Source organism: Lissotriton helveticus, chromosome 1_1 (assembly GCF_964261635.1).
Source record: "Lissotriton helveticus chromosome 1_1, aLisHel1.1, whole genome shotgun sequence".
Lineage (NCBI taxonomy): Eukaryota > Metazoa > Chordata > Amphibia > Caudata > Salamandridae > Lissotriton > Lissotriton helveticus.
Window position 1 is genome coordinate 1,376,841,950 of NC_136057.1, and position 17,399 is coordinate 1,376,859,348.

General features: G+C 47.0%; 1 protein-coding gene across 1 annotated transcript in view; it reads left to right on the top strand.

The window, feature by feature from the left end:
- Positions 1-1,198: 1,198 nt before the first annotated feature.
- The window catches only part of KCTD17 (potassium channel tetramerization domain containing 17), a 54,637-nt gene continuing 38,436 nt past the window's right edge, over positions 1,199-17,399 (top strand). The window contains exons 1-2 of the mRNA XM_078657772.1: positions 1,199-1,398; positions 8,720-8,828. Of these exons, the coding sequence (XP_078513898.1) occupies positions 1,207-1,398; positions 8,720-8,828 (301 nt within the window). The 5' untranslated portion in view covers positions 1,199-1,206. The remainder of the gene's footprint in view (positions 1,399-8,719; positions 8,829-17,399) is intronic.

A 17,399-nucleotide genomic window follows, 5' to 3' on the forward strand; every position in this document is an offset into this window, starting at 1 on the left:
ATATTACTAATCTGTCTTCCCAACGCTGCCTGAATTATCACATAGCTGAAAATAAAGTTTGAGAATTCAGCCAATTGTCTCCAAACGCTTGCTGATTTCTGAAAATACAAACCTTTTCATCTTGAATGCACACTTTGGAATGTTGTACATATATTAATTCAACCAATCAAAAGCTACTAATTTAGTAGGTTAGGCTGCACACAGGAGAGCCGCCAGTAGTTCACAAGCTACTCGTTGGAGAAATCTGGTCTATAGAATCCTTCAAGAGGATATATAGGAGCAGATGCAGGGGCTGGTGGCAGATGAGGTGCTCCGTGAAAAGGTGAGGGTTTGGCTCCTTTCTCAAGTATTGGGTTGACGGCAAGAGCACAGTCTATTGTACGATTTACAGATTTTGGATGTGCAATTTGAGTAGGATTCTCGTGTGGTCTTTTAATTGATGCAGGTCTTGATGTCAAGTATGCTGCCGTCGTGGCTTCCTGTTGCATTGACCTTTTGAGATGGTTGATTTTTGGGCTACTCTGACAACCGCCCTCCACTATTGCTGAACTCAAGCTTACCAGCCTTGTATCGGCAGCCATCTTACACTCTGACTCTTGCATCGCCTTCTGCTGACTCTGGTATCAAGCAGGGTTTCCAGTGGTCTCCGGATTAGCGCCTATGGCTTTGTCTCTGCATCTTGGGTGAGTTCTGTGTCCCTTCTTTTCTGTCATCGGACTGCTGCTTGTGACTTTTTAATATATACCTTTATTTTAGGTTTCTGTGCCTCCTTGTGATTGACTGTGGTCAGCTAGTGGAAATCTGCTAACTCTCATTGCAGCTCCAAAGGCACAAGGGAACCTACCCCAGGAGTAGGAACCCACGGCCGAGTGAGATGCCAGTGTTGTCTGTACATTTTTGTAAAAGATTAGACTGAGGATACATGCCAAGGTCTGGAAGATTTTAAAGGTAGAGGGGTTACAGTTGTGCGCTGCTTGGCCCTATAGCAGTGATGTCCTCTTGTGCTGCACACACACAGAATGGCTGCTCCAGCCGGTAATTAATCTGTTAAGTGCTGAGGTTGTTGATGAGCTTTGTGCCCTCTGGGATCGGTGCACCTGTGCGAGGCTGGGCTCGCTTCCAAACTACGACTCCCAGCAGCCCCTGGGGCTGTTGCATCTGCTGCACCTACCTGTTCCCAGAGGTGGATACTGACGAAGGGAGCAGATGGAAGCAGCGGGAGAGGTGGCCGGTGCCCAGCGGGGCCCCCCTCAGAGGGGAGGCAGCGGTGGGGGCAGCCAGTGGGTACGGCTTAACGTGGGGGGCACAATCTTCCTCAGCACCCGCCAGACCTTGGCTCGTGAGCCCCAGTCCTTTCTGTGGAGGCTGTGCCAGGAGACGGACCTTCAGTCCGAGACGGTGAGTAGGGTGTGGCGGAAAGAAAATGTTATGTACTGCACCAAGCCACCACTTATTTTCATATTCTTAACCTCTCGGAAGGGTATAGAAGAAAATGATAGCCCTGCTCTGACCTATAAAGTCTTACAACAGTCATCCTAACGCCCTTACCCCCCCCCTGTTTTCCGTCTGCTTCCCATGGGGAAAAGCTGTGGAAAAATAGCGCGAAGAAGGCAGCTTAGTTTTCTCTGGCCCGCAATGCAACCTCATCCTCATTTGGTGGCAATAGAACTTGCTTAACACCCTCCTAGCTGGAGTGCGCGTTTGGAACCAGAGCAGTGTTCTTGTTTCTTCACTCGGCGCGCAACCACTTAACTCGCATCCCTTGTCAACACCTGTCTGTCCATCACACATGTGGGCGGGCACTTCCAGATGCACTAAACGTGTGTGATTTGTTCCCACCTTAAAACAAAGCTTCTCTCCGCCGATGTCTGATTACCTGCTATTTATTTTCAGCCTTGACCACTGTTCTAGGGTGACCAGAATTTTAGAGCAAAAAACCTGGACCTTTCCCAGAAATAGAAGGACTACAATTTTACTTCAACTGAGCGCACACAATGACATTGTTCCTTAGCAGAGAATTACAGAAGAGGAAGTAAGAACATAAACAAAATTAAAATTTAAAGCCTGTTAAATAAATTACTTTCTTATAACGACTGCTAACTATCACTGCTTTGCAAAACAAAAAAATACCTCCCACAGTTTTCATTCGACCCTCTCTAAAAACCGGGACTTAAGCTAAATTTCCTGAAATCTACTGGGACAGCTGGCGAAAACCCGGGACTGGCCGGGAAAATCCGGGACGCTGGTCACCCTACACTGTTAAGCACTCCACTGCCCGTATTGGAATCTTTAGCCATGGTAATAGACTTTTTAAAAATTGAAAAGTAACATTTTGCAGTTTTATCCCAGACCATCTGCCCCCGGTAGCCTCGTGACTTTGAGGTTTTCGTACACCGACACTTTGTGGGTTTGCTGCGCTAGACTTTCATTGGTGTGTGCGCAATGTACGGTCTATCATGCAAAGTTTTGACCACACAGCTCAAAATGTCAGACATTTTAAGGCCTGGCAAGTGGGCTCCGGCCCACAGACATTCAGGGGGCCCCCTGAATGATCCAGCTCTGTTCGCCACACAGTCCTTCCCTGATGACCTTGAATGATTATTTAATCCTAGATTGTTATAAACCCCATTTTTGTTTAATTTATTTTCAAGGGGGAAAACTATGTTTTGGCACAGGACCCCCAAAAATCTCAAGATGTCACTGCAAAAGATTTCAATTTGCAAAATACACATTTAGTGCAGTATGGGCGAAGATTGGATAGTTCTATGGGTCCGAACCTATCTAACCACCACATACCCAAAAGATTGGTCCGCAGTGAATACCCTGGTTTGTCTGCTCTTTTCCTAAAACCCCCTTTACTGCGTACTCTTGATATATCTGCCCTGTGCCTTTTTTGTTGTTGTCCCTTCTCCCTGCTTTTTTGTAAAGCTTTAAATAACAAGCATTTGCAATGCAATAGGTCTCGCATTAGGAAAGTTTGAGCTATTGGTATTGTAAATGACGAATTTTTTATTTGTGTTGGTTTTGAAAATAGCTAAAATAGCTTTGTCATTTACAATGCCAATAGTTTTAACTTTCGCAAATGTGACACCTATAGCATTTGTAATACAATATGTGTTGTATTTACATGCCTTAGATGTATTGATATTACAAATAACAATGGCTTTTATTTTTTTTTAATAATTAGTACTTAAATAAAAGTTATAGTAATTTATAATGGCAATAGCTTAAACTTCTGTAAAAACCATTGGGAAGATTATGTTCAGTGTATTTTATTGTGATAAAAATCCAAGAACAAAAGTGACATATTAAAATTTTTTGGGTGACATTTGTAATAAAGCTTGAAACATTGAGAGAACATATTTGAACCAGTTGTTGTTGAATTGAATTGTTGCACAGAGTGATGCTGTGGCGCGGAGTGCAGTGCTGCTGTGGCGCGGAGTGAAGCTGGGTGCTGCTGTGGCGCGGAGTGAAGCTGGGTGCTGCTGTGGCGCGGAGTGAAGCGGAGTGCTGCTGTGGCGCGGAGTGAAGCGGAGTGCTGCTGTGGCGTTTAGTGCTGCTGTGGCGTTTAGTGCTGCTGTGGCGTTTAGTGCTGCTGTGGCGTTTAGTGCTGCTGTGGCGTTTAGTGCTGCTGTGGCGTTTAGTGGAGGGATCAGCGGATGGATCAGCGGATGGAACAGCGAGGGGATGGAAGGTTGAATGGATCTATGAGTGAGTGGATGGATGCATGGACGAATAGATGGATGGTGGGTGGAGGAATGGATGGAAGTCTGAGTGGATGGATGGGTGGGTGGTAGGAAGAATGGATGCATGGCTGAATGAGTGGATACACGGATGGATGTATAGATGAATGGTAGTCACCGAGACAACTCAGAGCACAAAGTACGCAATCAGTGCCTGCGTGTATGCAAGCCTCACGCACACCTGCAATTATGCAGGATCTGGGTTCTGCCATTATGCTATCTGCGTGGCTCACACGCCCCATCTCTCCCTGCTCCCTCCCCTCCGTACAGCGGGAACAGCTGTGCGAATAAATAAGCCTCGAATTAAGGCACTTTATCGCCCCCGCCGCCACGAGTGTGCTGTAGTGGCTGAAATCGGCCTCAGTACAATGGGAGCCGCTCCGCAAGAGTAAGATAATAAGCAGCAAAGGTCCGAGAGAGGGAGAGAAAAGAAAGCGTGAGGGGGAGAGAAATGTAAACAGAGAGGAAATAGGAACCCCTAGGCAGTTTAATGCGCGGTGAATGTTCTGCAAATGGGTTAATTTAAAGGAACATATCAGAGGGGACATGAGGGAGTGGGGAGAAGGGGGAGGTTGTAAAATAAAACACGGCGAGAAGGACGACGGAAACAGAAAGGGATAGAATGACAGAAGAATAAAATAGAGAAAAGCAATGCAGAATGAAGGGGCGAGTGAGGCTGAGAGGAGAAAGGGTGTAATGGGTGTAAACGAGCAACGGAGAAAGGAGAAAAGGGAAGGGGTGAGTAGTAGAGAGGAATAGAAGAGGCTGGCAAGAGAACACGGATAGAAGTAGGGGAGAAATTAGGTTGATGCCAGAGATAAGAGGTTGGAGAAGATGGAAACCGAGAGAGGGAAGTGGAGAAGAGAATGGGTGGGAGGAAAGAGGTGGAAATGAATAATGGAGGGCAAGGGACACGTAGCGATGGAATGGATTTGCAAAAAGTGAGATACTGGAAGAGTGAAATAGAGAGGGAAAAGAAGAACATGAGTTATAACAACAAATAAGTGTCTGCGTGAAGAAGGGGTATCAACTAAGTCAAGGCGCTCAGATGAAAAAAGCGCTGTATAACAAATGCGGCATGTTAGAGAAACATGGTGGCAAGTTAAGGCGATCAATGAGACATATCGTGTGTCACGTAAGCAACGAAGTTCAAAGTGATGGGAAAGACTCTACTTCATATGGAAAAAGATAAGAATAGGCAGTGGTTTGTTGCCAGGAGACAAACGTTGCATCCAAGATCTTAAAATGCAGCGTGCCTGATGTTTCAAAAATGCGGGCTGGTATTTTATGCCGGCATTTGTTCGTGAACAAATTACAGGGTGCCTGGTGCGGGCAGAGAATTAGGCCGGCATCCATTTGTAAATACATGCCCGGATGGGGCTGGCACAATGAACCCGTATGAAAGATGGTTCAATAAATGCATGGCTGGGAGGCGCGCTGAGCCCGACGCGCAGTGAAGGCTCGTGAATGAGTTAAAAACTGGGAGAAAAAGCATTGACCGCATAAGCGCCTTGTGTGCCAGGATCTTTAAAAGTGCAGAGTGCCTGATGCTACAATGATGCGGTCAAGTAAAATAGTGCCGGTATTTGTTTTTAAAGACATGCCCAGACGGGGCTAGCAAGGTACATGTGCGTGTCTGTACAGTTGAAAATGCCGATAATCGTTTGTAAATACATGCCCAGATGGGGCTGGCACAATGAACCCGTATGCAAGATGGTTCAATAAACGCATGGCTGGGAGGCGCGCTGAGCCTGATGCACAGTAAAGGCTCATGAATAAGTTAAAAACGGGGAGAAAATGCATTGACAGCATAAGCGCCTTGTGTGCCAGGATCTTTAAAAGTGTAGAGTGCCTGATGTTACAATGATGCGGAGACACGGCCTGGCGGCCGTGAAAGTGAAAGTACCGCTGGCCGGCCGGCGGCAGTGAATAATTAGGGGAGGAGAAATGGAGGACGCGCGGGAAATGCCTGAGGCCGAGCGAGCGCATGCTGGGGGAAGCTTCAGAAGCCTGTGGGAGGGAGGCTGATTGCTTTGATGTGGACGCAGATGGCCCTGTGGGGGGAAAAGCGCGTGCTGCACCGCACAAAAATAAAATACAAAATCTGACTTAGTTTTAGTCCGGTTTATTAAACCCCACTGTATTTGGGTGATAAACTGTTACAAATCCGGGAAACTTTTGCAGACACTGCTTGTTTATGTGGTAAAATGGCAACATAATACTGGCACAGTGTTCCGCTGAATGTCCTATCTTGCTGCATTATTTTGCCAACATGCCACATGATTTTGTCCTCCATTCCTGGATGATCCCTTTATATATGCATACATTCTCTGACAGGTACTAAAACAGGAGGAGCTTGGTTTTATTACTTAGTCGCAGGACATAAGACCTTAGCCTGTCTTTGGCTGGAAAAAAAACAGGCACACCTTTAGCTATCGGTGTGCCTCAGCTGTCCGACACTATCTCGTTTCCCCTCAGTGATAGGACAGGACGAACAAATACCAATGTGGCGACATTCTTTTACACTAGTCGCACCTTGTTTACTTATATACCAAACCCATTCTTTCTTATTACAAGCTCCATTATAGACAATCAAAACATCAATCTGTTGAATTTATCAAAGAGGGCTCTGCTGTTTGGGAAGTAAAATATTATTGTTGGCACAGACCTGCAAATGTATTAAAATATTTCGCCGTGTGAGGAGGGGCGGGGCATTGGGCCGAACACAGCCTCGGGCACTTTCACTCATCAGGGCCCCCCCTGTCCCGGGGAGGTGTCGCCGCCCTCCCCCTACCCCTCTGTAATAGACCAGAGTTATGCAGAGTTTCCAAACAATTCGCTGGAGTGTCGCCCCCTTTCTGCCGGGGTCTATGGTTAGTTGTGGGCACGCGCTGTGATAGGGGTGCCTGACCGTGTGATCTTGTGCAGGACGCCGGTGTCGCAGACGCACACACGCACCGTGTAAGTTGGAAGGTATGTAAATGTCCTCATGTATTTTGGAGTGAAATACTTTTTGCTATGATCCGGAATCCGAAGAAATTAAAAACAAGGGTGAAATAGTGTAATGTGGATTTGAACAATGGACACCGATCCCTGCCTATGTAATGTGTTCATTGTGTTTCTTGTTGCCCCCTTCCTGGATCCGACCCCAGATATCCAGGTGTTTCTGTTCCTGTGCTGAACTGAGACGACATAGCGTCAGGAACCTTTCTTAGGCCCCTGAAATCCCAGCGGTGCTGGGGGCCTGCAACCTCCCAGAGCGCCACAACCCTTTCAAGGGGCACAATTTAGCCCAAGGTCAATTAATGTCTGTGAGATATCGGAGACTCGGGGGGGGGCTTCTTTCTCTGCATTTATTTGGGGTGGGTTGGGAGGGGGGGCATTATGCGTTACGCCACGCACGGCGTAGCAACCCCGAGTTCGTGCCAACGTGTCTGATGAATCATATTTTATAACGGGCCCAAATGTTTGATTCCAGGAAATGCATTACAGGCAGGTGACCGCTAGCGCCTATAGCGCAAATAGCCTGTAACTTCCGGGGTCACGACTGGGCCTGTTCTGTGTACAGGCACAGGTCTTTTTTCCCCGTGGTGCTTGAAATTCAGTACACCATTTTTTAGTTATTCAGCTCAAATCGAAAGGTGTGCATTCTGAATGCTTATCAGATCTCTCAGTCAGGCTCATTAACCCGCCGGGTTATCTTATCGGAACGGGGCCTTGCAAACAGGTTGCTAAGGCCTTTTGTGCACGTACAATAGCCAAGCGTCTACCTTACTGAGACTGGGGCCTTGGGGGCACCTAACTGGGATTTTCCAGGCGGCGAGCTTTCCCTGCCCTTCCCGCCACTGCCCCTTTTGTCTGCGGGACGAGCTGTGAATATCCGCCCCCTCAGAGGTGACGCAGTGGCACGGGTAGTGAATGCAGGCATTCCCATTCAGCAGGGCGGGTCCCATCGCCTCCCATGCCAGCACCTGCAGTCTGTGGTACAAAGGGAGGGGGCGGCAGTATGCCGCCGGCTTTGCGGTTTTAGTTTTGCATAACTCGGCCACTCGGTCACTTTAATCTATACATAAAATCCCCCTGCGACCCTCTGTGTTCCCTCACTTAACACATGCAGTCTCTGGTGGGAAAAGGCCAGAGTCTTTTATTAATTTAACTTCACGTGAACATCGTTCCATTATCACCATACAGCAACATAGTGGACATGTGATATATGTTGTCATCCTATACCTCATGTAGGGAGGCCTCCTTGTGGGTTCGAGCTTCATCAGCGATGGAAGTGCATTAAAAAACAACACATAGATGAACTGTGATCCTCAGTCTGATGGGGGCGGGGCCAGCGAGCATGAGAAGCAGGATTAAAGGTGTGGCTAAAAAGAACAAAATATTCTGTAACTGTTTTTGGTCTTTCATCTTCAAGTAAATAACTCGCACCTTAAATGAAAAATAATCACGGGTTAATAATCACGGGTTAAACTAATCCGTGAGATGTGCTCTATTTTACTTTGTGAAATTGTAGATTTGAGTAATATGCAGTGTACCTGCTGTAGATAGTTTTTATAACTGTCCTTTAACCAGTCAAAACGAAACCTAAGAGCCGCGCGCGTGAGCTTCTACCGTAGACAGCTCACGTCGCGCGGCTCTTAGGTTTCGTTTTCCTAAGCGCATGGCAGAGTCGCGCTCGCACACATGCGCGCTCACGAGGTCAAATCCGAGATCCGAGACTGAAAGCGCGTGCACCTCCCCTGTCCCAGCGCGTGCACCTCCCCCATTTACAAAGTATACTAAAGTATACACGAGGTCCCTTCGCTACGCTCGACCTAAAAACGGGTAGAATTTCTAAGTCCTATTGTTTGCACGATCCTTCTGATGTATTTTCCCCCTATCCCTTCCTTAAACTGTTTACCTCCCTTTCTCCATCCCACTGATTCCCTTTCATTTTGTTATTGGAAATGTCCTTCTCCCTCTTGTTGCAGGATGAATCCGGGGCGTACCTCATTGACCGGGATCCAACCTACTTCGGGCCCATCCTGAACTTTCTGCGCCATGGGAAGTTGGTGCTGGACAAAGACCTGGCAGAGGAGGGTGGGTGCCATTGAAGGAAATCTATGTGGTGCATGTTTATTTATTTGTTGTGCCAGTCTATGTGGTACATGTTTATTTATTTGTTGTGCCAGTCTATCTGTCTGCAGTGTGGGTTGATGCCTGGCAAGACCTGCAAGTGTGCCCTTGCCACAAAGACTAGTTTTTATCACAGCCCTCAGATGTCCGTCCGGCCAGCCCTTGTGTACACCAAGCAGCGTCCATTCAAAGTACTCCATGGTCCAGTTGTTCGACTTTTGACTAGCTGATATTGTATTCTACATTTTCACTCATTCAGCTCTTGCTATAGTCTGAGAAAGGCCAGTTTGGGTAATGTGAAGTAGGCTGCATGGCCCTTAGAGTTTCTTAGTTACATTGTGATTATTTGTGTAAGCGCTTTGTGGTCCCCTCGGTCCACCCCAAAGCGCTGATGAGGAGCAGAAGTGAAAGGAAGAGCTTCCAGGCTGGTGCACTTTTCCCTTATTCTGTGCAGTGTTCCTAGGGTGACCCTGGACTGGCCCCTCCGTGTTAAAGTCCTCAACCTCCTTTGTCTAAATTGCTTTGGAGTATATCCAACCTTGTGTGCTGTTTGACTTTGGCCTTGTTCTTGCTCAACACAGATTCCATAAGTAAATACATAAGCATCATTTTATCAAGGCAGCAAGCACACCCCTTAGTTTAAGCAACCGTTCTTTTGAGATGCTCTGTGTTCCTGGTGATGGCCACCTTGTAAGTCTGGTCAGGCGACGCCGGGTTTTCTCTATGGTTTACTGTGACTGTGTATGGTTTACTGTGACTGTGCATGTATTCATATTGCGCCACTAACCACCTTAAGAACTGTTTCAGTGTAGCTAATATTTTTTCTTCTCAATTTACCTTGCCTTGCAAAATATGAGATCTGAGGCACAGGAAGAAATGTCTTCTAAATGATCAAACCTAATGTAGTTGAGAAATTTGAAATCTGGTCTTCTGAGTCCAAGGTTGACCTTCGATCAAATCTGGAATTTTTCAAGACTATCATAACAGGACTCTATTTGTCTATGGTGTATAGTACGGTATTGCTGTGAATGAGGAATAAAACGGGGAAACATGATCATTTGGGTGGTTTATAAGTCTTAGAGAATGCTGCTCTGTCGCAATATTCTCCACAGTTAGACTTTTTTTTTTTAAAGATGTTCTGGTCTAGCAATGAGGATCCCTTTCTACTTAGTTAGCTCTCTCATTTTGTATTACTACCACATGTGCTCTGGAGATTCCTTCTACTTGTTGAATGTGCCTGATCTAGACTTACAAGGACTTGTCCTGAGGTGCAATAGTGCCATATGCACTCCACGGGTCACACCCCATTCCATGACTCCGGATTATGAGTGTTGCCGGCTGCAGGGCGCTAAGTTACTTTGGAAGTTAACTTGGCCTGTGCTGCTGGTCTCCCTCAGTTAAATACTACCCTAAGCTGGGTGCTGTATTGCTTCATCAAACTCCATATTCCAGGACAGAATTTCTAGGTTTCTATCAATTGCGCTCCATCCAGCTGACACAGACAGCTTGTTAATCTTCAACATTCCTACTAGCACCACTGTTTACATATTGCTATGCAATATGTTGGCACCAAAAGAAATAAGCAGTTATTTTCGATTGCTCCCAGTTGATAAGGGCTTGACTGTTTGACCTGAGCTATCCTAGTCCACCTGAGCTATGTTGATTGATTAGAAGTAGCATGTCCTCTTGCACTTAGCCCAGCTTTGGTCACCATGTCAGACTCGTGAGGAGAAAAGGGTGGCTTGACTTTTTAGCTTCTGGGATGGGATATATTGGAGTGTTAACCAAATTCCTTTTTCCTTTCTGAACACTGACTAGCTCTAATAAATGAAGAAACATTTGAACAGGACATTTCACAGCTATATTGTTTGTGTGCTAATCTCGGTCAGTCTGGAACACCAGCAGTTTTGAAAGAACGGATGGAAGATGGCCTCCTGTCCCGCAGGAAGGTGAATGTAGGTGGGGTAATGGAGAGGAAGGAAGGACTCCTAGCTGGTGTCCCGTGCCTGAAGCTGGGTGAGCAAGGAACTGGTAGCCGTCTGTCAATGGTATGAACATGCTACATCTGACAAGGCAAGATGTAGTACCAGGAAAATGAGGCAGTAAAAGAAGAACCTAGTCTGATCCTCTCCTCTTCAGAGGTGGACAAGTGCAAAACTTGGTTGTAATGCAGGGATGCAGTAATATCGGATACGATCCTGCTGAGGCTATAAAACTGCAAGGTTTTAGAGCACTGTGGTCTACCATGGTATGTGGTTACCTACACTGCCTTGTAGATTACTGGTGCATTCTTGTGCCATAGTGGAGCTCAGTTAGTGCACACCGGTATACTCTGAATGTTTACCTAGTCAAAACTTGCCCAAGGCAGTTTTGGCTCATAAGAGTGCAGCCTCTGTGTTTTATGACAACAGTGCGAATGCGTGCAGTGCAAATTATGATGCAGTCTTTTGAAGATGTGCCTTGTGAATGTATTCTGCTGTTTATCTCCTAGGATGTTTGCCAGCATATCTGCAACTACTTATGTCTCGGTGTGTTTTGGTTTCTAAATGTTTGACTGGTGCTGGTCCTTTTTTTTTTTTTTTTTTTTTTTTTGTCTGCCTTTTCATCGCATCTTTCTCATTTTGGATTGTGTCCCTTGTCTTTGCCTGTTCCTCCCTACTTGTTTATTTGTTCTTTCTTTCTCGCATTGTTTACCTCACCCGGAATCTCTCTTCTCCTCTGTGAATGTTTCTGCCTCAGCCACTCTTTCAGCCCATAGATGGTTTGTTCACGTTCTCCTCTAAGCATTGTTGAGTGGTCCCAGTGGCTTCTGTAGGACAGTAGACCAAACACTTCTCATGTGAACCAATCCAATAAGTACATATTTTGAGTGAATATACAGTATCTAGTACACCGAGGTATCCATGCACTTTAAATAGTACAAAGATAGCTAACTGAAACCTCCTTTACAATTTGCTTGATAAGGTAAGTTGTGCTAAGAGGGCAAGAGGGATGGAATTTGAGAGTTTTGATGGAACGAGGTGAGTCTATAATCACTGGTGAAAAGGGGAGTCTTTAGAATTGTTGTTAATTGTACAGAACCAGCCTGAGGAAAATGGGATGGTTGGTGGGATTGAGTGTTTAATCTTTGCCCCTCCTCCCCTAAATGCAGTTCACCGCCAAGAGTCCTCTCCTGCTAGCACCCCAGACGACTCCTGCAGAGACCAGACTTCTCTCTACTAGATACCCGAACCCCTCTGTTGGAAAGTGGATTATTGGTAGGGGCAAATGTAGGTCTGCCACTGGCATTAAGGCTACTAAAACAGTATAGGGCTCAGAATAGGTCTTTGAAAATTATTTCTATGCTCAACCATTGGTAACGTGGCTGCGAGCAGGCAGGCTTACCTTCAAAGACGGGTATGTAAAGCATTTTAAAAAAAAAACAATTCAGTAAATATTTAAGATGCAACACAACATAAAAATCCAACACCAATATAAAACTTGGAAATATGTTTATCTTTAAAATGACACCAAATCGAAAAAAAATCCACTGTAGGGAACCAGAGATATGAATTTTTAAAGATTAGTCCCTTTTTAGTGCTTAGAAACAAACCGTGCCCATTGTAGTCATTTTGTTTGCTCTGACAGGGATACCTTCGCCTTTAGCAATTGTTCTGGAGGATCTCTCACCCCTCCTGTGCAGCCCCCTCCAGCAGGCTGGATCCAGTTAGAACACCTTTCTGAAGTTCTTCTTGCGGGTCCCAAAGTATCCAAGAGGGTCCTTGAAAGCGTGAGACTTCAATTCCCGCAATCTACTTTAACAAAACCCTTACAAATCTACTGGTGGTACTTCTGGCTGGGGATTCTTTGTGATGATGTCCGGGTGAGCTCTGTTAACCTGTAGCTTGCAGGGAGTCCACTCTTTAGTCCTTTTGAAGCAGGTTTAATCGACAGGGCTGTAGTTTCAAATGGTGCAAAAAGGCGCAATCATCAGAGTTCAGGCCTTTGGAAATGCACATCAAACTCTTCAGCGCAGACCCTTCTGATTCTCTTAAGTTTCAAGCAGCAGATCTGAGCGGCACCGCCCCTCTCAGATACTTATTCAGTGTTCTCTGGGGTCAAGCAGGAGGGCACTCCTGTCCAATGAGCGGCAGGGTTCCACCCAAAGGTCTGACCACTTCCTGCAGAGTGTGGCAAAATGCTAACCCAGAAACCACTATTCTGACAAAATTCAATATGTCAGAATTTTCAGCAGGGAGAGAACCTGGCTAGACACACCCCTATGATGGCTTTTCTCCATAGTCCCTCCCCCTTGCATCTGCTCATTCCTTCCTTAATCCTAGCACCTGGCTAGAGGTGAATAGGGGGTCCTCCCCTTCCCTTGAAGTCCATGGTTAACGACTCCTCTGGCATTCCTGTGCCCAGCAACCTCTCCTTCCTGAGAGGCTTCCTAACCCCCGGGGTCATTTATCACTTCTTCAAAGCAGCCAAGCACACCCACTTATCTGACCAATCCGGGCAGAGCAGTACAGGGTTGAATTTTGGCTTACAGACAAACAGTCTTATAACTTCTTGTCTGTACATGTTACAATTGATTCAACGAAGCCATATTGTTGGATTTATCATTACCATTCTACTGAGTCCTTTAATCCTAGTTTTATGGCTTTTCTTTTTCCAGTTATTAACTAATAACCTTTCCAATGTTAACCTATTGCATGGGATTTGCAATGGCAAAAGTGACTTGTCCACTTTTCCAGCACCAGGGCTTATAAAAACATATTTTATAAGCACACTACATATATCTACAGGACCCCCACCCAGCAACATCTAGGTGAGACTTTAGGGGTTGTGAATATGTAGAAATATTGCAGATCCTCCCTCCACAGTGATACTACCACCAAAGTCGATTTTGGGCAGCACTTTATCACAACGTGGGGAGTGAAATGTGCAATTTCACTTTACCCAAGGCATATAAAATTCATTTTATAAGGGTCTACCTTATAGATACCGGACACCCCACCCCGGGGACCCCTAGGGGAGACCCTGGGGGTACCTAATATGCCCATACATTGTAGGTTAACCATTTATAAGTACTCCAAACATAAAAGTAGAGTTTAGGCACAATTTACTTTTTTTAAAAGCAGTCCTGCCACACAGAGCAACTTTTTAAAAATACCTTGGGCTTCAGCAGTGCACACATGCAAGTGCAGAAAGGTCTGCTGGCCTCTAAACTGCCATGCCCTATTATATACTAGAGACTGATAGGTAGTTTCAATCCCCCTGCCCTAATCTGTACTGGGGCCCTATGAGGTAAATCATGCCTATCACAGGGCATCCCCAACCCTTAGTGTGCCCTAGTGTATGTAGGTGTTTTCACTCTATTCTAAGTGTTTTCAGCATAGCAGTGGCTCTGGGCCTGGTTAGAGAGAGCCCAGGGTCAGTCAGTCAGTTACTACCAGTACCAGTCAGCAAAAAGTTGGGGGGTGCCCACGGCACAGGATGACTTTGCAACACCCTCTCAAAACGAGCACAGATAATTTTAATGGATCATAGATGTGAGAAAGTGCCATCTTTCTTGCCTTGGTATGCCCCCACTTTTTTCTGAACTGCTGATGTGCTTTGACTGAGTTGCCCTGGGTTCCTGCCAACACAGGGCCTGTGTTCCTTCCCTAAAACTGTGCTGAAACTAAAAACCCAATTGGCATCTCTGGCCACCTGTCAGCCCCTAGTAGATTGTACCCTAAGTACCCAGGGTATGGTGACCAGAGAAGACCCCTGAGGGCTGCATCACTTATTGTGCCACCCTCAGGGGCCCTGTACCCTGGCACCCACTCACTGTCTTTTCAGGCTGAGTGCCTAAGTACAGAACTAAACCAAGAGTCGACATGGCACACATCCCTGTGTGCCATGCCCACAGAACCCACTGCCCTAGCATACTTCAGTTACCCCTCTATCTGGGTGCCCTATGCCAAAGGTGTGGGCACAGGTGCATGAGCCCTGTGCCCCTACAGTACCCAGGGCCATTCCTGGGTGCTGTAAGTGCAGTGATACCATTAAGAGTATATGGTGCTGGGAGGTTGTCATTATGAACTCCACAGCACCATAATGGCTACACTGAAGACTGACAAGTTTGGTGCCAAACTTCTCAGCACATTAAACCCGCACTGATGCCAGTGTGGGATTAATGTAAAATGCACTAGAGGGCATCTTAGAGATGCCCTCTGAAATCCTAACCTACACATAGGCTACCACACAGCAGACATGTTGCTGGACCCCTGGGTGGAGAGCCCCCCGCTCTCCTGGGCCTGCAACCATGCACATCCTGGGGGAGATGCTAGGTCTCCACTCCCAGGATGGGCAGGGGGAAGCTTCAAAGGCATGCCGCCTCTGTGAGCTTCTCCAGACCATTTGCTGTACCCAGCAACTGGCCCCCACCAGTTCTAACCCCCACTCTGGCGGGGAGACTGGCGGGAAAAACTACGTCAGGAAGGGGGGGTGCCAGCCTGTGCCAACCCCACCCCTCAGGTGGGGGAGACTAGGTGAAGCAAGACCCCAGGCTCCAGCCATCTTGTAGATGGGGAGCCCTGCCCAATCCCAGCTAGGATCCTGCCCACCTCCCACAGGAGAGGAGCAGACTAGGTGGTGTACTCACCCCAGGACAGCGACCCATTGGTCCCTGTCCTTGCCCTACCTGTAACGCCCCTAAATTCAGTATTTTAGGGGCTCCCTGAACCTTCCTTCCTCAGATCCCGATACGAAAAGATCAAGAAGAAAGCCCGCCGTGCAGCTGCTAACAGGACGACAACAACTGATTTGGCCCCAGCCTTACCGGCCTGTCGATCCTGGAACCTGCTCCTGCCTAATCCCGGTGACTTCTGCGGACAGCAACCTTGGGACACCCAGAGGACCTGCCTGCCTTGACCCTCTTAAAGACTGGGACTCCCGTCAGCAGAGGCTCTGCTGCAACAACCTACCTGGTTCCAACCAGGAAGCTCTGTACCAGCTCACTCTGCACCCGCCAAGGCTGGGCCCAACCGAACCAAGACTACGAGGATGTCCCCCCCCCCCCCAGCGACTGGGACCCGAAGTCCAGTGCCCAAAGACCCTCCTCGACGAACCAGCCGATGCCTGCAGACTCGGAACCAGGGGCCACCCCAAACGCGACCAGCCGAGGGTAAGATTTTAGACACCCAAAGACACCCCTGCACCCGCTGCCCTACAGCCCCCTGTGCCTCCCTTTGGGGTACCTACCTGTGCTCCAAGATCCCAACTTATCTCTCGAAGTGCTGGTCGCCCCTGGAGAGTCTCCGCCCCGAGCCTGCAACCTTTGTTCCTTTTTGACTTTTCCCATAAGATAACATTGAGTGCCTGACGGCTCAAGAGCACCCTGCACCCAGCCGCCCAAGTGCCGCTGGCTGTGCCACCTTTGTCCGATCCTACTCCCCCCCCCCCCCCCCCCCGCAGTGAGCAAGTGACCAGGAGCTCAGCTCCCACAACCGCGTGGCCTGCTAGCCAGCAGCCACCAACTGAAGGCCCCCTTTCCCACATTGGATATCATTGGGCCTACCTACCACTGCATCCGGCCGGCCCTGTGCTGCTGGGGCGGAACGGACTATACTTGCCAAACCCTGGGGGACCCCTGAGTCTACACTCTGAACCTTAACTTCACCAGCCAAGTACTCACCTGGAAACCGGTAACTCACTTACCTGCCATTGGATAACGGACCCATTTTGAAGTTTTGAAAACTGCAAATATTCGTATAAAATCAGCCGAAGTCCAAATTCCGAAGTACTCACCTGCAAGCAAGCGAGAAGCCAGTACTGTACCTTGCAGCCCAGTACTGAACTGCAAAAGTAATCCTTACCGGGTTTACTAGTAATTTGTATTTTCTCCATAGGAACCCATTGTCTGTCTATGAAATTTCTTCTAAGTGCCTACTTTTGAAAACTTGAAATATTCTTTAAAAATAATACGAAATACTGAAACACAATTACCTACCTGTTTTAAGTTCAGACCCCAGTGCTGGCCCTAGAAGCCCAGTACTGGATTACAAAAGTAACGCGATCATACTTTACCTACAACCTGAATTTTCTCCCATTGAATAACATTGCCAGATTGTCATTGAAAAGTTTCTAAGTGTGAACTTTTAAAACCGCTTTTTATTCATGAAAATTCACCACTGTAACTAAAACGTTTTTGCTAACTTGGTTTCAGCTTAGACCCCAGGTCTGAATCTAGGATCTAGTCCTGGAACTACTAAAATAATCTGTACTGTAATCAGCAACTCCTGTACCTATTGTGTTCACCAACTTCATTGCTTCCTTGCAAAGTAATTACATGAGTTCTCATATCTAGCAAAGTATATTTTTATGCCTGTTGGTTCTAGAAATAAAGCAACTATATCTTTTGATATAACAACCATTGTCCTGGAGTGCAGTCTTTGAGTGTGTGAAATCCTTTGCTGACTGTGTACAACAAATGCTTTGCACTGCCCTCTGGGACTGCCTTACTGCTCGACCAAGCTACCACTTTTGAGAGTAAGATCAGTCCTGACT